This window comes from Nerophis ophidion, linkage group LG10 (genome assembly GCF_033978795.1).
Source record: "Nerophis ophidion isolate RoL-2023_Sa linkage group LG10, RoL_Noph_v1.0, whole genome shotgun sequence".
NCBI lineage: Eukaryota > Metazoa > Chordata > Actinopteri > Syngnathiformes > Syngnathidae > Nerophis > Nerophis ophidion.
The window spans coordinates 48,944,701-48,964,533 of record NC_084620.1 but is presented as its reverse complement, the minus strand read 5'-3'; the positions used below and the strand labels follow the sequence as shown (position 1 = coordinate 48,964,533).

General features: G+C 37.3%; 1 protein-coding gene across 5 annotated transcripts in view; it reads right to left on the bottom strand.

Annotated features, from left to right (window-relative positions):
* Positions 1 to 19,833, bottom strand: part of nav3 (neuron navigator 3) — a 524,985-nt gene that overhangs the window by 234,548 nt on the left and 270,604 nt on the right. For all 5 annotated transcript variants that reach the window (XM_061913994.1, XM_061913995.1, XM_061913996.1 and 2 more), the window contains one exon: positions 17,971 to 18,946. In XM_061913994.1, coding sequence (XP_061769978.1) covers positions 17,971 to 18,946 — 976 coding nt within the window. The remainder of the gene's footprint in view (positions 1 to 17,970; positions 18,947 to 19,833) is intronic.

Sequence of the window (19,833 nt, the reverse complement as noted above, 5' to 3'; positions counted from 1 at the left end):
TAACTACTCGTTTTTCAAGTTGAAAAAACGTCCAGGATTTTCCAAAATTCCTGATTCTCCAAAACCCTTTTTCCTGGTGACTACTCCTCCCACATTTTTCAACGCGTTTCAACCGTTCCAGCGTTCAAATATTCCTCTTAATTAGGAAAAAAACAAAGTTGTTTTGAACTGGAAAAATTACCGGTTTTCCCAAAATTCCTGGAAATCTTTGATGCCATTTCTCAATTAAAAATTGTACTCCTTTCAAGGCAGTTCAGACCACTACCCCTTCAACACATTCAATTAATACTGGGAATTCAAACAACCATTTTTCCATGTTCAAAAAAAAATTGCAGGATTTTGAAGGTAGCCTGCTGATGTTTGCAGACGATGCATCCAAAGCGAAGAATAAAACATGACAACAGAATTATGTTCAGAGCTCACAATTCGAGTCAGCACAGGTGAGGATTAGTTGAAATGTGCAATCGTTCCATTTTTAGGAGTGACACCATAATCCCTGCCAGCAAATTCTCACTTTCTTTCTTGCGGGGATTTCCTTTAAAAGGGAACTGCACTTTTTTGGGGGAATTTTACCTATCATTCCCAATCATTATGAGAGACAAGAACAAACGTCTTTTTAATTATTATTATCATTTTTTTAAAAGATGATTAAAAAAACGCTTGTAAGATTTCAATACCGGTAAATTGAAATCGCATAAAGGGAAGAAGATTAAGAGCTATTCAGTAGCTTACACTCCAATTTTTACTGCATACCTTTGGTAAGTGCTGGAGTGAGAAGAGGTTTAAAATAGAAAGCGCATGCTTACTTTTACCGCATGCCTTTGGTAGGCGCAGGAGTGAGCAGATGTTATAAATTAAATAGCGCCCCGGCGGCAGTTCAAGGAAATATGGTATATATATATATATATATATATATATATATATATGAATACACACACACATATATATATATATATATATATATATATATATATATATATATATATATATATATACACACACACACATATATACATACACACACACACACACATATATATATATATATATATATATATACATATATATATATATACACATATACATATGAGGTGTGGTGAAATTATTCTCTGCATTTGACCCATCCCCTAAAAAAAAAATCTGTATATATATATATATGTATATATATATATATATATATATATATATATATATATATATATATATATATATATATATATATATATATATATATATATATATATATATATATACATACACATATATATATATATACATAAATATATTTATATATATATATAATATTCCCGGGCACGGCCACTGCTGCTGCTCACTGCTCCCCTCTCCTCTCAGGAGGTGATCAAGGGCGATGGGTCAAATGCAGAGAATAATTTCACCACACCTCATATGTATATGTATATGTATATATATATATATATATATATATATATATATATACATACATATATATATATATACACGTATATATATATATATATATATATATATATATATAAATACACATATATGTATATATATATATACACACACACACATTATATATACAGTATAAATATATATATACAGTATAGACAGTATATATATATATATATATATATATATATATATATATATATATATATATATATATATATATATGTATATATATACATATATATATATATACACACATGTACATATGAGGTGTGGTGAAATTATTCTCTGCATTTGACCCATCGCCCTTGATCACCCTCTGGGAGGAGAGGGGAGCAGTGAGCAACAGCGGTGGCTGCGCCCGGGAATATATATATATATATATATATATATATATATATATATATATATATTTATATATGTATATATATATATATATATATACATACACTTTTTTTTTTAATTTACACACATTATTTCCAGGCTTTAGCGGCCCACCTAAATCGAAATGGGCCTTGAGTTTGGACACCCCCTGCTTTAAAAGATGAATTTCAACAAGGTGGGTGAGTGTGAATGTTGTCTGTCTTTCCGTGTTGGCTCTGCGATGAGGTGGCGACTTGTCCAGGGTGTACTCCGCCCGAATGCAGCTGAGATAGGCTCCAGCACCCACCCCCCGCGACTCAGAACGGGACAAGCGGTAGAAAATAGATGCACAGATGGGTTCTACACCACATCAGCACCACTTTGAAGCAAACAGCAGCCATATTTATATGCGGTAAGTTTGCACCAAACTCTCTGCGCTTCAAAGCCCTCCAATAGTTTCCGCACGGAGCAGAAGCAAAAGCAAAAAAAGGCTGCAAGGTAGCCAAGTTCTGCTAATCTGAGCGAGCGATGTTATGCAAGACTTTGAGGACCTGTGCACGCACGGCGCAGCAGCGAGAGAGAGAGAGCAAGGTTAACATTATAAAACATGAACCTGCAGATGTGGGAATATCTCTGTGGCTGTCATGCAAATATTAAATCATGTAAGAAATAACTGGGAATTCAAGGCAAATACTGTAGAGCAGGGGTGCCCATTACGTCGATCGCGAGCTACCAGTCGACCGCGGGGGGTGTGTCAGTCGATCTCCAGCCAGGCTTTTAAAAAAAATAGACCTAAAAATTAGTGATCATCAATCTTCACCAAGACGTCACTTAAATGACATTCACGGTACCGGAGGGTCTTGTGAGATGACGCTGGCTGCTGCAAGATCATTATTATGAAAATATGACCGAGAGGAAGGTGAGAAACACTTTTTATTTCAACAGACTCTCGCGCCGTACCTTCCGTCAAAACTCTAAAGGCCGACTGCACATTTCCTATCTTCACAATAAAAGCCCTGCTTCATGCTGCCTGCGCTAACTAAATACAGAGTCTCGGAAAACTGGCGTGCGCAAGCGATCCCTCAGAAAGCTGGCGTGCACAAGTGATGTGCACGCCAGCTTTCCGAGACTCTTATTTTGTTAGCGCAGGCAGCATGAAGCAGGGCTTTTATTGTGAAGATAGGAAATGTGCAGTCGGCCTTTAGAGTTTTGACGGAAGGGACGGCGCGAAAGTCTGTTGAAATAAAAAGTGTTTCTCGCATTCCTCTCTGTAATTTTTTCATAATAATGAACTGGCAGCAGCCAGCGTCATCTCACAAGACCCTCGGGTGCCGTGAATGTCAATCAAGCAAGCTACGGAATTTGCCGCCAATGTTTTTCTTGTAAAGTGTATGGAAGCTGGATGAATTAGATGCCAAAAACAAACCACTTTCATGTGGTATTGTACAGAAAGGACAACTTTTTTTCTCCTCCATTTGAAAATGTGGGTGTTATAATCATTACTGTCTGATTCCAATCAATGCAAGTCATCAGAATCAGGTAATACACCAACTTATATTCTTGTCTTCGTGAAAGAAAGACATCTATATGTGTTACACATGCTTGTATTATCATTAAACATATTTAACTTGTTTACAAAAATGTCTCTTTCATAAATAAATAAATATAAATGATATATATATAAATGAGGTAGATCCCCTCGAGTTGGTCAATTGAAAAGTAGCTCGTCTGCAGAAAAAGTGTGGGCACCCCTGCTGTAGAGGAATGATATGTGAAGCAAATATGCACCCAAATGGGCTCAAAATGCTTTGGAATACATTCCAACTAGTGTTGTCTCCACACCAACATGTATTTCCATCCATCCATCCATTTCCTACCGCTTATTCCCTTTTGGGGTCGCGGGGGGCGCTGGCGCCTATCTCAGCTACAATCGGGCGGAAGGCGGGGTACACCCAGGACAAGTCGCCACCTCATCACAAGGGCCAACACAGATAGACAGACAACATTCACACTCACATTCACACACTAGGGCCAATTTAGTGTTGCCAATCAACCTATCCCCAGGTGCATGTCTTTGGAAGTGGGAGGAAGCCGGAGTACCCGGAGGGAACCCACACATTCACGGGGAGGACATGCAAACTCCACACAGAAAAATCCCGAGCCTGGATTTGAACCCAGGACTGCAGGACCTTCGTATTGTGAGGCAGACGCACTAACCCCTCTGCCACCGTGAAGCCCATGTATTTCCATACTTTTCTAAATAAAGGGGACCACAAAAAATGGCATTGTTGGCTTTATTTTAACAAAAAAATCTTAAAGTGCCTGAAACATATGTTTATTATTGTAATTTAGTCCTTAAATAAAATAGTGAATATACTAAAAGCAAACACGAGTGTGTTTTATAATCTTCCTGGCTATATTATACACCCCCGCCACTCCAACCCCACCCACCTGTGTGTGTAATATAGCCAGGAAGAGTCACGGATGCATGGGATTGTGGGTATTTCTTCTGTTCTGTTTATGTTGTGTTACTGTGAGTATGTTCTCCCGAAATGTGTTTGTCATTCTTGTTTGGTGTGGGTTCACAGTGTGGCGCATATTAGTAAGTAGGGATGATGTTTGATAAGAAAGTATCGAGTTCGAGCCTATTATCGAATCCTCTTATCGAACCGATTCCTTATCGATTCTCTCATCGAGTCAAGATAGGTTGTTGTAGATGGAAAAAAAACAACAATATTTGGTTTAACAAAAGCTCACTTTTGTTATATAAGAAAAAAATAAAATCTAATAAATATTGACTGTTACCCCTCTAAAAAAATAAAATAAATAAATATTGACTGTTGTTACCCAAAGTATATTAAGTGGGATTTTTCAGAAAAACAAATATATACAGTAACACAAAAACAACCTGTCTCCGTGATCACTATAGGTGTATAAATAATAATCCATCCATTTCGGGGTCGCGGGGGGCGCTGGCGCCTATCTCAGCTACAATCAGGCAGAAGGCGGGGTACACCCTGGACAAGTCGCCACCTCATCGCAGGGCCAACACATATAGACAGACAACATTCACACTCACATTCACACACTAGGGCCAATTTAGTGTTGCCAATCAACCTATCCCCAGGTGCATGTCTTTGGAAGTGGGAGGAAGCCGGAGTACCCGGAGGGAACCCACGCATTCACAGGGAGAACATGCAAACTCCACACAGAAAGATCCCAAGCCTGGATTTGAACCCAGGACTGCAGGACCTTCGTATTGTGAGGCAGACGCACTAACCCCTCTGCCACCGTGAAGCCTATATAGTGTTAAATAAAATCAGTCCCTTGGGCACAAAACTGAAAATAATACAGCTCTCCAAAAAGTGCACTTCTGTTACTATTTGACATAACTGTTTGTTATGATGCTGTGATATTTTTGCACTTTATTATTTCATTGAAAGAAAATTCTCTGAAGAGAAAAGTTGTTTGCTAATGTGGTTACAATGCTAAAATATGAAAAATTACAGCTAAAAAAAGAAATACACTTTATTGAGTAAACATTATTTCTTTATGAGCTAGGGAATATAACGACTACACCACCCAGCATGCAACGGGAGTGACGAGCATGCGCGGTAGCCCCGAAAAGTGTCGTTGCATGTCGTCACCCGGCAGTAAACGGCAAGAACTCAGCCAACACGCCTCGTCTGCATTATTTATAATTAGACTGACAGCACATATACGGTGTGATTCGGCTTTGTTTACAAGGAAAGAAAAACAGTACTTTTTCTGGTCGGGACGGATTCCAATAAAGAACCAACTCTTTTTCTTTACTATAGTGGTCTCGATAACGGGTACCGGTTATCAAAAAGGGGTTCGAGTCCGAGGACTCGGTTCTTTTCTTATCGAACAGCCGGGAAAACCGGTTTGGAGTATCATCCTTATTAGTAAGACTGTTAAAGTTGTTTATATCACAACCCTCAGTGTAACCTGTATGTTGAACAACTATGTCTTGCAGTCGAGTATGTGTATCTGCAGGAGCCACATGTAACATGTTACTGGGCTGGCAAGCCATTTGTACATGGTAAAGTAATTGTTTCGGTAAAGTAGTCGTCTAGGGAAAATAGTCGTCTAGGTAAAGTAGTCGTCTCGGTAAAGTAATTGTTTCGGTAAAGTAGACGTCTAAGGAAAATAGTCGTCTCGGTAAAGTAATTGTTTAGGTGAAAGTAGTCGTCTAGGTAAAGTAGCCGTCTAGGTAAAGTAATCTTCTAAGTAAAGTAGTCGTCTCGATAAAGTAATTGTGTAGGTAAGGTAGTCGTCTGGGTAGAGTAGTCGTCTCGATAAAGTAATTGTTTCGGTAAAGTAGTCGTCTAGGGAAAATAGTTGTCTCGGTAAAGTAATTGTTTCGGTAAAGTAGACGTCTAAGGAAAATAGTCGTCTCGGTAAAGTAATTGTTTAGGGGAAAGTAGTCGTCTAGGTAAAGTAGCCATCTAGGTAAAGTAATCTTCTAAGTAAAGTAGTCGTCTCGATAAAGTAATTGTGTAGGTAAGGTAGTCGTCTAGGTAAAGTAGTCGTCTCGATTAAGTAATTTTTTCCGTAAAGTAGTCGTCTAGGTAAAATAGTCGTCTAGGTAAAGTAGTCGTCTCGGTAAAGTAATTGTTTCGGTAAAGTAGTCGTCTAGGGACAATAGTCGTCTAGGTAAAGTAGTCGTCTCGGTAAAGTAATTGTTTCGGTAAAGTAGACGTCTAGGGAAAATAGTCGTCTCGGTAAAGTAATTGTTTAGGGGAAAGTAGTCGTCTAGGTAAAGTAGCCATCTAGGTAAAGTAATCTTCTAAGTAAAGTAGTCGTCTCGATAAAGTAATTGTGTAGGTAAGGTAGTCGTCTAGGTAAAGTAGTCGTCTCGATTAAGTAATTTTTTCCGTAAAGTAGTCGTCTAGGTAAAATAGTCGTCTAGGTAAAGTAGTCGTCTCGGTAAAGTAATTGTTTCGGTAAAGTAGTCGTCTAGGGACAATAGTCGTCTAGGTAAAGTAGTCGTCTCGGTAAAGTAATTGTTTCGGTAAAGTAGACGTCTAGGGAAAATAGTCGTCTCGGTAAAGTAATTGTTTAGGGGAAAGTAGTCGTCTAGGTAAAGTAGCCATCTAGGTAAAGTAATCTTCTAAGTAAAGTAGTCGTCTCGATAAAGTAATTGTGTAGGTAAGGTAGTCGTCTAGGTAAAGTAGTCGTCTCGATATAGTAATTTTTTCCGTAAAGTAGTCGTCTAAGTAAAATAGTTGTTTAGGTAAAGTAGTCGTCTAAGTAGAGTAGTCGTCTCGATAAAGTAATTGTTTGGGTAAAGTAGTCGTCTAGGTAAAGTAGTCATCTAGTTAAAGTAGTCATCTTGGTAAAGTAGTCATCTAGTTAAAGTGGTCATCTAGGTAAAGTAGTCGTCTCGATAAAGTAATTGCTTCGGTAAGGTAGTCGTCTAGGTAAAGTAGTTGTCTAGGTAAAGTAATCATTTAGATAAAGTAGTCCTGTAGGTAAAGTAGTCGTCAAAGTAAAGTAGTCGTCAAGGTAAAGTAGTCATCTAGGTAAAGTAATCTTCTAAGTAAAGTAGGAGTCTCGATAAAGTAATTGTGTAGGTAAAGTAGTCGTCTCGATAAAGTAATTGTTTCGGTAAAGTAGTCGTCGAGGTAAAGTAGTCGTCGAGGTAAAGTAGTCGTCTAGGTAAAGTAGTCGTCTAGGTAAAGTAGTTGTCTAGGTAAAGTATTTCTCTAGGTAAAGTAGTTGTCTTGGTAAAAAAGTATTCTAGGTAAAGTAGTTGTCTAGGTAAAGTAATCTTTTAGGTAAAGTAGCCGTCTAGGTAAAGTAGTCGTCTCAGTAAAGTAGTCATTTAGGTAAAGTAATATTCTAAGTAAAGTAGGAGTCTCGATAAAGTAATTGTTTCGGTAAAGTAGTTGTTTAGGTAAAGTAGTTGTCTTGGTAAAAAAGTCGTCTAGGTAAAGTAGTGGTCTAGGTAAAGTAATCGTTTAGGTAAAGTAGTCATCTCGGTAAAGTAGTCATTTAGGTAAAGTAATCTTCTCAGTAAAGTAGGAGTCTCGATAAAGTAATTGTTTCGGTAAAGTAGTTGTCTAGGTAAAGTAGTTGTCTAGGTAAAGTAGTTGTCTTGGTAAAAAAGTTGTCTAGGTAAAGTAGTGGTCTAGGTAAAGTAATCGTTTAGGTAAAGTAGTCGTCTCTGTAAAGTAATTGTTTAGGTAAAGTAGTCGTCTAGGTAAGGTAGTCGTCTAGGTAAAGTAATTGTTTAGTTAAAGTAGTTGTCTAGGTAAAGTAGTTGTCTAGGTAAAGTAATTGTCTAGGTAAAGTAGTCGTCTAGGTAAAGTAGTCATCTAGGTAAAGTAGTCGTCTAGGTAAAGTAGTCGTCTAGGTAAAGTAGTTGTCTTGGTAAAAAAGTCGTCTAGGTAAAGTGGTTGTCTAGGTAAAGTAATCTTTTAGGTAAAGTAGTCGTCAAGGTAAAGTAGTCGTCTAGGTAAAGTAGTCATCTAGGTAAAGTAGGAGTCTCGATAAAGTAATTGTGTAGGTAAAGTAGTTGTCTAGGTAAAGTAATTGTTTTGGTAACGTAGTCTAGCTAAAGTAGTTGTCTAAGTAAAGTAGTCGTCTCGATAAAGTAATTGTTTAGGTAAAGTAGTCGTCTAGGTAAAGTAGTTGTCTAGGTAAAGTAGTTGTCTTGGTAAAAAAGTCGTCTAGGTAAAGTAGTGGTCTAGGTAAAGTAATCGTTTAGGTAAAGTAGTCGTCTCGGTAAAGTAGTCATTTAGGTAAAGTAATCTTCTCGGTAAAGTTGGAGTCTCGATAAACTAATTGTTTCGGTAAAGTAGTTGTCTAAGTAAAGTAGTTGTCTAGGTAAAGTAGTTGTCTTGGTAAAAAAGTTGTTTAGGTAAAGTAGTGGTCTAGGTAAAGTAATCATTTAGGTAAAGTAGTCGTCTCGGTAAAGTAATTGTTTAGGTAAAGTAGTCGTCTAGGTAAAGTAGTCGTCTAGGTAAAGTAATTGTTTAGTTAAAGTAGTTGTCTAGGTAAAGTAGTTGTCTAGGTAAAGTAATTGTCTATGTAAAGTAGTCGTCTAGGTAAAATAGTCATCTAGGTAAAGTAGTTGTCTAGGTAAAGTAGTTGTCTTGGTAAAAAAGTCGTCTAGGTAAAGTAGTTGTCTAGGTAAAGTAATCTTTTAGGTAAAGTAGTCGTCTAGGTAAAGTAGTCATCTAGGTAAAGTAATCTTCAAAGTAAAGTAGGAGTCTCGATAAAGTAATTGTGTAGGTAAAGTAGTTGTCTAGGTAAAGTAATTGTTTTGGTAACGTAGTCTAGCTAAAGTAGTTGTCTAGGTAAAGTAGTCGTCTCGATAAAGTAATTGTTTAGGTAAAGTAGTCGTCTAGGTAAAGTAGTTGTCTAGGTAAAGTAGTTGTCTTGGTAAAAAAGTCGTCTAGGTAAAGTAGTGGTCTAGGTAAAGTAATCGTTTAGGTAAAGTAGTCGTCTCGGTAAAGTAGTCATTTAGGTAAAGTAATCTTCTCAGTAAAGTAGGAGTCTCGATAAAGTAATTGTTTCGGTAAAGTAGTTGTCTAGGTAAAGTAGTTGTCTTGGTAAAAAAGTTGTTTAGGTAAAGTAGTGGTCTAGGTAAAGTAATCGTTTAGGTAAAGTAGTCGTCTCGGTAAAGTAATTGTTTAGGTAAAGTAGTCGTCTAGGTAAAGTAGTCGTCTAGGTAAAGTAATTGTTTAGTTAAAGTAGTTGTCTAGGTAAAGTAGTTGTCTAGGTAAAGTAATTGTCTAGGTAAAGTAGTCGTCTAGGTAAAGTAGTCATCTAGGTAAAGTAGTCGTCTAGGTAAAGTAGTCGTCTAGGTAAAGTAGTTGTCTTGGTAAAAAAGTCGTCTAGGTAAAGTAGTTGTCTAGGTAAAGTAATCTTTTAGGTAAAGTAGTCGTCTAGGTAAAGTAGTCATCTAGGTAAAGTAATCTTCTAAGTAAAGTAGGAGTCTCGATAAAGTAATTGTGTAGGTAAAGTAGTTGTCTAGGTAAAGTAATTGTTTAAGTAAAGTAGTCGTCTAGGTAAAGTAGTTGTCTAGGTAAAGTAGTCATCTAGGTAAAGTAGGAGTCTCGATAAAGTAATTGTGTAAGTAAAGTAGTCGTCTTGATAAAGTAATTGTTTCGTAATGTAGTCGTCTAGGTAAAGTAGTCGTCTCGATAAAGTAATGGTTTAGGTAAAGTAGTCGTTTAGATAAAGTAGTCGTCTCGATAAAGTAATTGTTTAGGTAAAGTAGTCGTCTAGGTAAAGTTATTGTTTTGGTAAAGTAGTCTGGCTAAAGTAGTTGTGTAGGTAAAGTAGTCGTCTCGATAAAGTAATTGTTTAGGTAAAGTAGTCGTCTAGGTAAATTAATTGTTTTAGTAAAGTAGTCTAGCTAAAGTAGTTGTCTAGGTAAAGTAGTCGTCTCGATAAAGTAATTGTTTAGGTAAAGTAGTCATCTAGGTAAAGTAATCTTCTAAGTAAAGTAGGAGTCTCGATAAAGTAATTGTTTAGGTAAAGTAGTCGTCTAGGTAAAGTAGTTGTCTAGGTAAAGTAGTCATCTAGGTAAAGTAGGAGTCTCGATAAAGTAATTGTGTAAGTAAAGTAGTCGTCTTGATAAAGTAATTGTTTCCGTAAGGTAGTCGTCTAGGTAAAGTAGTCGTCTCGATAAAGTAATGGTTTAGGTAAAGTAGTCGTCTAGGTAAAGTAGTCGTCTCGATAAAGTAATTGTTTAGGTAAAGTAGTCGTCTAGGTAAAGTAATTGTTTTGGTAAAGTAGTCTAGCTAAAGTAGTCGTCTAGGTAAAGTAGTCGTCTCGATAAAGTAATTGTTTAGGTAAAGTAGTCGTCTAGGTAAAGTAATTGTTTTGGTAAAGTAGTCTAGCTAAAGTAGTTGTCTAGGTAAAGTAGTCGCCTCGATAAAGTAATTGTTTAGGTAAAGTAGTCGTCTAGGTAAAGTAATTGTTTTGGTAAAGTAGTCTAGCTAAAGTAGTTGTCTAGGTAAAGTAATCGTCTCGATAAAGTAATTGTGTAGGTAAAGTAGTCGTCTCGATAAAGTAATTGTTTAGGTAAAGTAGTCGTCTAGGTAAAGTAATTGTTTTGGTAAATTAGTCTAGCTAAAGTAGTTGTCTAGGTAAAGTAGTCGTCTCGATAAAGTAATTGTTTATGTAAAGTAGTCGTCTAGGTAAATTAATTGTTTTGGTAAAATGGTCTAGCTAAAGTAGTTGTCTAGGTAAAGTAGTCGTCTCGAAGTAATTGTTTATGTAAAGTAGTCGTCTCGATAAAGTAATTGTTTAGGTAAAGTAGTCGTCTAGGTAAAGTAATTGTTTTGGTAAATTAGTCTAGCTAAAGTAGTTGTCTAGGTAAAGTAGTCGTCTCGATAAAGTAATTGTTTAGGTAAAGTAGTCGTCTAGGTAAAGTAGTTGTCTAGGTAAAGTAGTCATCTAGGTAAAGTAGGAGTCTCGATAAAGTAATTGTGTAAGTAAAGTAGTCGTCTTGATAAAGTAATTGTTTCGGTAAGGTAGTCGTCTAGGTAAAGTAGTCGTCTCGATAAAGTAATGGTTTAGGTAAAGTAATCGTCTAGGTAAAGTAGTCGTCTCGATAAAGTAATTGTTTAGGTAAAGTAGTCGTCTAGGTAAAGTAATTGTTTTGGTAAAGTAGTCTAGCTATAGTAGTTGTCTAGGTAAAGTAGTCGTCTCGATAAAGTAATTGTTAAGGTAAAGTAGTCGTCTAGGTAAAGTAATTGTTTTGGTAAAGTAGTCTAGCTAAAGTAGTTGTCTAGGTAAAGTAGTCGTCTCGATAAAGTAATTGTTTAGGTAAAGTAGTCGTCTAGGTAAAGTAATTGTTTTGGTAAATTAGTCTAGCTAAAGTAGTTGTCTAGGTAAAGTAGTCGTCTCGATAAAGTAATTGTTTAGGTAAAGTAGTCGTCTAGGTAAATTAATTGTTTTGGTAAAGTGGTCTAGCTAAAGTAGTTGTCTAGGTAAAGTAGTCGTCTCGATAAAGTAATTGTTTATGTAAAGTAGTCGTCTCGATAAAGTAATTGTTTAGGTAAAGTAGTCGTCTAGGTAAAGTAATTGTTTTGGTAAATTAGTCTAGCTAAAGTAGTTGTCTAGGTAAAGTAGTCGTCTCGATAAAGTAATTGTTTAGGTAAAGTAGTCGTCTAGGTAAAGTAGTTGTCTAGGTAAAGTAGTCATCTAGGTAAAGTAGGAGTCTCGATAAAGTAATTGTGTAAGCAAAGTAGTCGTCTTGATAAAGTAATTGTTTCGGTAAGGTAGTCGTCTAGGTAAAGTAGTCGTCTCGATAAAGTAATGGTTTAGGTAAAGTAATCGTCTAGGTAAAGTAGTCGTCTCGATAAAGTAATTGTTTAGGTAAAGTAGTCGTCTAGGTAAAGTAATTGTTTTGGTAAAGTAGTCTAGCTATAGTAGTTGTCTAGGTAAAGTAGTCGTCTCGATAAAGTAATTGTTAAGGTAAAGTAGTCGTCTAGGTAAAGTAATTGTTTTGGTAAAGTAGTCTAGCTAAAGTAGTTGTCTAGGTAAAGTAGTCGTCTCGATAAAGTAATTGTTTAGGTAAAGTAGTCGTCTAGATAAAGTAATTGTTTTGGTAAAGTGGTCCAGCTAAAGTAGTTGTCTAGGTAAAGTAGTCGTCTCGATAAAGTAATTGTTTAGGTAAAGTAATCGTCGAGGTAAAGTAATTGTTTTGGTAAGGTGGTCTAGCTAAAGTAGTTGTCTAGGTAAAGTAGTCGTCTCGATAAAGTAATTGTTAAGGTAAAGTAGTCGTCTAGGTAAAGTAGTCATCTAGGTACAGTAATCTTCTAAGTAAAGTAGGAGTCTCGATAAAGTAATTGTTTAGGTAAAGTAGTTGTCTAGGTAAAGAAATTGTTTTGGTAAATTAGTCTAGCTAAAGTAGTTGTCTAGGTAAAGTAGTCGTCTCGATAAAGTAATTGTTTAGGTAAAGTAGTCGTCTAGGTAAAGTAATTGTTTTGGTAAAGTGGTCTAGCTAAAGTAGTTGTCTAGGTAAAGTAGTCGTCTCGATAAAGTAATTGTTTAGGTAAAGTAGTCGTCGAGGTAAAGTAATTGTTTTGGTAAAGTGGTCTAGCTAAAGTAGTTGTCTAGGTAAAGTAGTCGTCTCGATAAAGTAATTGTTAAGGTAAAGTAGTCGTCTAGGTAAAGTAGTCATCTAGGTAAAGTAATCTTCTAAGTAAAGTAGGAGTCTCGATAAAGTAATTGTGTAGGTAAAGTAGTCGTCTCGATAAAGTAATTGTTTAGGTAAAGTAGTCGTCTAGGTAAAGTAATGTTTTTGTAAAGTAGTCTAGCTAAAGTAGTTGTCTAGGTAAAGTAGTCGCCTCGATAAAGTAATTGTTTAGGTAAAGTATTCGTCTAGGTAAAGTAGTTGTCTAGGTAAAGTAGTCATCTAGGTAAAGTAATCTTCTAAGTAAAGTAAGAGTCTCGATTAAGTAATTGTGTAGGTAAAGTAGTCGTCTCGATAAAGTAATTGTTTAGGTAAAGTAGTCGTCTAGGTAAAGTAATTGTTTTGGTAAAGTAGTCTAGCTAAAGTAGTTGTCTAGGTAAAGTAGTCGTCTCGATAAAGTAATTGTTTAGGTAAAGTAGTCGTCTAGGTAAAGTAATTGTTTTGGTAAAGTAGTCTAGCTAAAGTAGTCGTCTAGGTAAAGTAGTCGTCTAGGTAAAGTAGTCATCTAGGTAAAGTAATCTTCTAAGTAAAGTAGGAGTCTCGATAAAGTAATTGTGTAGGTAAAGTAGTCGTCTCGATAAAGTAATTGTTTAGGTAAAGTAGTCGTCTAGGTAAAGTTATTGTTTTGGTAAAGTAGTCAAGTTAAAGTAGTTGTCTAGGTAAAGGAGTCGTCTCGATAAAGTAATTGTTTAGCTAACGTAGTCGTCTAGGTAAAGTAATTGTTTTGGTAAAGTAGTCTAGCTAAAGTAGTTGTCTAGGTAAAGTAGTCGTCTCGATAAAGTAATTTTTTTAGGTAAAGTAGTCGTCTAGGTAAAGTAATTGTTTTGGTAAAGTAGTCTAGCTAAAGTAGTTGTCTAGGTAAAGTAGTCGTCTCGATAAAGTAATTGTTTAGGTAAAGTAGTCGTCGAGGTAAAGTAATTGTTTTGGTAAAGTAGTCTAGCTAAAGTAGTTGTCTAGGTAAAATAGTTGTCTCGATAAAGTAATTGTTTAGGTAAAGTAGTCGTCTAGGTAAAGTAGTTGTCTAGGTAAAGTAGTCATTTAGGTAAAGTAATCTTCTAAGTAAAGTAAGAGTCTCGATAAAGTAATTGTGTAAGTAAAGTAGTCGTCTTGATAAAGTAATTGTTTAGGTAAAGTAGTCGTCTAGGTAAAGTAATTGTTTTGGTAAAGTAGTCTAGCTAAAGTAGTTGTCTAGGTAAAGTAGTCGTCTCGATAAAGTAATTGTTAAGGTAAAGTAGTCGTCTAGGTAAAGTAGTCGTCTAAGTAAAGTAGGAGTCTCGATAAAGTAATTGTGTAGGTAGTCGTCTCGATAAAGTAATTGTTAAGGTAAAGTAGTCGTCTAAGTAAAGTAGGAGTCTCGATAAAGTAATTGTTTAGGTAAAGTAGTCGTCTAGGTAAAGTAATTGTTTTTGTAAAGTAGTCTAGCTAAAGTAGTTGTCTAGGTAAAGTAGTCTACTCGATAAAGTAATTGTTTAGGTAAAGTAGTCATCTAGGTAAAGTAGTTGTCTAAGTAAAGTAGTCGTCTCGGTAAAGTAATTGTGTAGGTAAAGTAGTCGTCTCGATAAAGTAATTGTGTAGGTAAAGTAGTCGTCTCGATAAAGTAATTGTTTAGGTAAAGTAGTCGTCTAGGTAAAGTAATTGTTTTGGTAAAGTAGTCTAGCTAAAGTAGTTGTCTAGGTAAAGTAGTCGTCTCGATAAAGTAATTGTTAAGGTAAAGTAGTCGTCTAGGTGAAGTAGTCGTCTAGGTAAAGTAGTCATCTAGGTAAAGTAATCTTCTTAGTAAAGTAGGAGTCTCGATAAAGTAATTGTGTAGGTAAAGTAGTCGTCTCGATAAAGTAATTGTTTAGGTAAAGTAATCATCTAGGTAAAGTAATTGTTTTGGTAAAGTAGTCAAGTTAAAGTAGTTGTCTAGGTAAAGTAGTCGTCTCGATAAAGTAATTGTTTAGGTAAAGTAGTCGTCTAGGTAAAGTAATTGTTTTGGTAAAGTAGTCTAGCTAAAGTAGTTGTCTAGGTAAAGTAGTCGTCTCGATAAAGTAATTGTTTAGGTAAAGTAGTCGTCCAGGTAAAGTAATTGTTTTGGTAAAGTAGTCTAGCTAAAGTAGTTGTCTAGGTAAAGTAGTCGTCTCGATAAAGTAATTGTTAAGGTAAAGTAGTCGTCTAGGTAAAGTAGTCGTCTAAGTAAAGTAGGAGTCTCGATAAAGTAATTGTGTAGGTAGTCGTCTCGATAAAGTAATTGTTAAGGTAAAGTAGTCGTCTAGGTAAAGTAGTCGTCTAAGTAAAGTAGGAGTCTCGATAAAGTAATTGTTTAGGTAAAGTAGTCGTCTAGGTAAAGTAATTGTTTTTGTAAAGTAGTCTAGCTAAAGTAGTTGTCTAGGTAAAGTAGTCTACTCGATAAAGTAATTGTTTAGGTAAAGTAGTCATCTAGGTAAAGTAGTTGTCTAGGTAAAGTAGTCATCTAGGTAAAGTAATCTTCTAAGTAAAGTAGTCGTCTCGATAAAGTAATTGTGTAGGTAAAGTAGTCGTCTCGATAAAGTAATTGTTTAGGTAAAGTAGTCGTCTAGGTAAAGTAATTGTTTTGGTAAAGTAGTCTAGCTAAAGTAGTTGTCTAGGTAAAGTAGTCGTCTCGATAAAGTAATTGTTAAGGTAAAGTAGTCGTCTAGGTGAAGTAGTCGTCTAGGTAATGTAGTCATCTAGGTAAAGTAATCTTCTTAGTAAAGTAGGAGTCTCGATAAAGTAATTGTGTAGGTAAAGTAGTCGTCTCGATAAAGTAATTGTTTAGGTAAAGTAATCATCTAGGTAAAGTAATTGTTTTGGTAAAGTAGTCAAGTTAAAGTAGTTGTCTAGGTAAAGTAGTCGTCTCGATAAAGTAATTGTTTAGGTAAAGTAGTCGTCTAGGTAAAGTAATTGTTTTGGTAAAGTAGTCTAGCTAAAGTAGTTGTCTAGGTAAAGTAGTCGTCTCGATAAAGTAATTGTTTAGGTAAAGTAGTCGTCCAGGTAAAGTAATTGTTTTGGTAAAGTAGTCTAGCTAAAGTAGTTGTCTAGGTAAAGTAGTCGTCTCGATAAAGTAATTTTTTTAGGTAAAGTAGTCGTCTAGGTTAAGTAATTGTTTTGGTAAAGTAGTCTAGCTAAAGTAGTTGTCTAGGTAAAGTAGTCGTCTCGATAAAGTAATTTTTTTAGGTAAAGTAGTCGTCTCGATAAAGTAATTTTTTTAGGTAAAGTAGTCGTCTAGGTAAAGTAATTGTTTTGGTAAAGTAGTCTAGCTAAAGTAGTTGTCTAGGTAAAGTAGTTGTCTCGATAAAGTAATTGTTTAGGTAAAGTAGTTGTCTGGATAAAGTAATTGTTTTGGTAAAGTAGTCTAGCTAAAGTAGTTGTCTAGCTAAAGTAGTTGTCTAGGTAAAGTAGTCGTCTCGATAAAGTAATTGTTAAGGTAAAGTAGTCGTCTAGGTAAAGTAGTCGTCTAGGTAAAGTAGTCATCTAGGTAAAGTAATCTTCTTAGTAAAGTAGGAGTCTCGATAAAGTAATTGTGTAGGCAAAGTAGTCGTCTCGATAAAGTAATTTTTTAGGTAAAGTAGTCGTCTAGGTAAAGTAATTGTTTTGGTAAAGTAGTCAAGTTAAAGTAGTTGTCTAGGTAAAGTAGTCGTCTCGATAAAGTAATTGTTTAGGTAAAGTAGTCGTCTAGGTAAAGTAATTGTTTTGGTAAAGTAGTCTAGCTAAAGTAGTTGTCTAGGTAAAGTAGTCGTCTCGATAAAGTAATTGTTTAGGTAAAGTAGTCGTCCAGGTAAAGTAATTGTTTTGGTAAAGTAGTCTAGCTAAAGTAGTTGTCTAGGTAAAGTAGTCGTCTCGATAAAGTAATTTTTTTAGGTAAAGTAGTCGTCTAGGTAAAGTAATTGTTTTGGTAAAGTAGTCTAGCTAAAGTAGTTGTCTAGGTAAAGTAGTCGTCTCGATAAAGTAATTTTTTTAGGTAAAGTAGTTGTCTCGATAAAGTAATTTTTTTAGGTAAAGTAGTCGTCTAGGTAAAGTAATTGTTTTGGTAAAGTAGTCTAGCTAAAGTAGTTGTCTAGGTAAAGTAGTCGTCTCGATAAAGTAATTGTTTAGGTAAAGTAGTTGTCTGGATAAATTAATTGTTTTGGTAAAGTAGTCTAGCTAAAGTAGTTGTCTAGGTAAAGTAGTTGTCTCGATAAAGTAATTGTTTAGGTAAAGTAGTCATCTAGGTAAAGTAGTCGTCTAGGTAAAGTAGTCATCTAGGTAAAGTAATCTTCTAAGTAAGGTAGGAGTCTCGATAAAGTAATTGTGTAGGTAAAGTAGTCGCCTTGACAAAGTAATTGTTTCGGTAAGGTAATCGTCTAGGTAAAGTAGTCGTCTCGATAAAGTAATTGTTTAGGTAAAGTAGTCGTCTCAATAAAGTAATTGTTTCGGTAAAGTAGTCGTCTCGATAAAGTAATTGTTTAGGTAAAGTAGTCGTCTCAATAAAGTAATTGTCTCGATAAAGTAATTGTTTAGGTAAAGTAGTCGTTTAGGTAAAGTAGTCGTCTAGGTAAATTAGTCTCCTAGGTAAAGTAGTCTAGGTAAAGTAGGAGTCTCGGTAAAGCAACCGTCTAGATAAAGTAGTTGTTGTCTAAGTAAAGTAGTGGCCTAGGTAAAGTAGTCGTGGAACCTTTGTGACAAATGACATTATCGCCAAGGAGTGCTTTTAACTTGTTAAAAGTGTGGGTGGGACTGAAGTGGTGCTGGAGGGAAAGAGGCAAGGAGGCAGGGAGCTTGCCAGAGCGAGGAGAAGGGTGAGGGATTAAGCCGTGTTTAATGGGATTGCAAACTCTTTCTCTCTCAGAACAAAAGGCCTCCGAGAGACTTTGGCAGCCCCTCTAGTTTTTTCCCCCCGTGAATTACGTTTGCTCTAATCAGCCCTGGTGGGCAAATTTCCACACCTTCAGTGTCTCTGAGGGTGTGTAGCGCCACCAAGGCAGACGTGGTCGGGAAACAGAAAGTGGTGGTCTTACCTGTACATGAAGGGGGCCACGGTGGCAGTGTTGGGGTGGTTGTGCTGTTGCTGCTGTGGGAGTTGAACCACACCGTTCCCACCCAGGGCGCCTCCTCCTGCCAGCGTGCCGCCGGATCCAGAAAGGGCCGAAGTGCTGGTGGAGGAGGTCATGTTGGTTCTCTTGCCCTCCGGACCACCGCCGGTGCGCTGGGTGTAGAGACCCTGGCCGCCCTTTGCCATCTTGGCTCGCTCCGGATTGGCAGTGCTGGTCAGGCTCGTCTGGCTTTGGGACTGACCCTGAGGCTTTGTCGTGGAGGGGGCCTTAAGTCCTGGCTTGGGTATGCCACTAGATCCCGCCGGCTCTTTCTTCCCTTGCTTGGCTCCCTTAGGTACCAAGCTGGCAATTTTGGAGGTCTTCTTCGCGGAGTCCGGAAAGGACTCCCGCTCCTCTTTGGACTGAAGCTTGCTCCCGGTTTTGCTTTTGTCCACATTGTCTTTGGACGTGGTCGCCGACCTGCCGGCACCCTTTGAAGATGAGGTCTTGGTTGTTGACGTGCTGGACTTGGTTGGGGTAGGTTTAGTCGGAGCACTGCAGACGGAGCCGGTGGGCGTGAATCCATCGTCCCCGTACTCTGAAAGGTCGTCCTCCTCCTGCAGAGCCATCTCAGCCATGGACGGTGATACCCGGGAGGCGGACCGAGGGTTGATGAGGCGGAATTTCTCAAGCATGGATCTGTGGGGTCCACCGACTTTGGACCCGTCACTGCCCTCCTGGATGTTGGATGAAGGTGACGGAGTCGACGTATGCGTGGGACTGGCCAGCATGGAGGAAGTGGCACTGTGCTTGAGGTTCATAGACTTGCTGCGCCATGACTTAGTAGCGGCGGGGGAGGGAATGGCAGAGACCAGCTGCTGCCCACTGAGGCTGGCGGGAACAGTCCCGCCGAGTCCGCTTCCGTTCAAGCCCCCGGGTGCAGGGGTGCTCCTCATCGCCTCTGGAGGGGACAAAGACGGTGATTATTTCTGGGTTTACAAGCCGTTTCCCTACTGGGGGGAAAGCCCAGAGCTGAACAGAGTGTAGAATCCGACAATAGGAACTGCTGTCAAAGTCAACTTTGGAACACTCGACTCCCCATTGGCCAAACTCCTTGTTTGACAATCCAACGAGACTTTTCTAATGCTGAAAAACTTTTACAGTCGGCTTGGATTTTTCCAAATTCCACATTATTAGAAGTCAGAGGTACAGGCACTAGCAACTTCTCCTCGGGGATGTTGGCAAATGACTTGAAAAAGCAGAAACTTTGGGAATCTTCTTTTGACAGAGTAATTCCCACACTTTAGATTTAGATTTTTTTTTGTGCCTGAGCCTGAAATCAAACTTTTTATACCAGAGGTGTCCAAACATTTTGACATGTGGTCCGCATTGGGTTCAAATCCAGGCTTGGGATCTTTCTGTGTGGAGTTTGCATGTTCTCCCCGTGAATGCGTGGGTTCCCTCCGGGTACTCCGGCTTCCTCCCACTTCCAAAGACATGCACCTGGGGATAGGTTGATTGGCAACACTAAATTGGCCCTAGTGTGTGAATGTGAGTGTGAATGTTGTCTGTCTATCTGTGTTGGCCCTGTGATGAGGTGGCGACTTGTCCAGGGTGTACACTGCCTTCCGCCCGATTGTAGCTGAGATAGGCGCCAGCGCCCCCCGCGACCCCGAAAGGGAATAAGCGGTAGAAAATGGATGGATGGATATATATATATATATATATATATATATATATATATATATATATATATATATATATATATATATACATATACATATATATATATATACATACATATATATATATACACACATATATATATATATATATACACATATATAT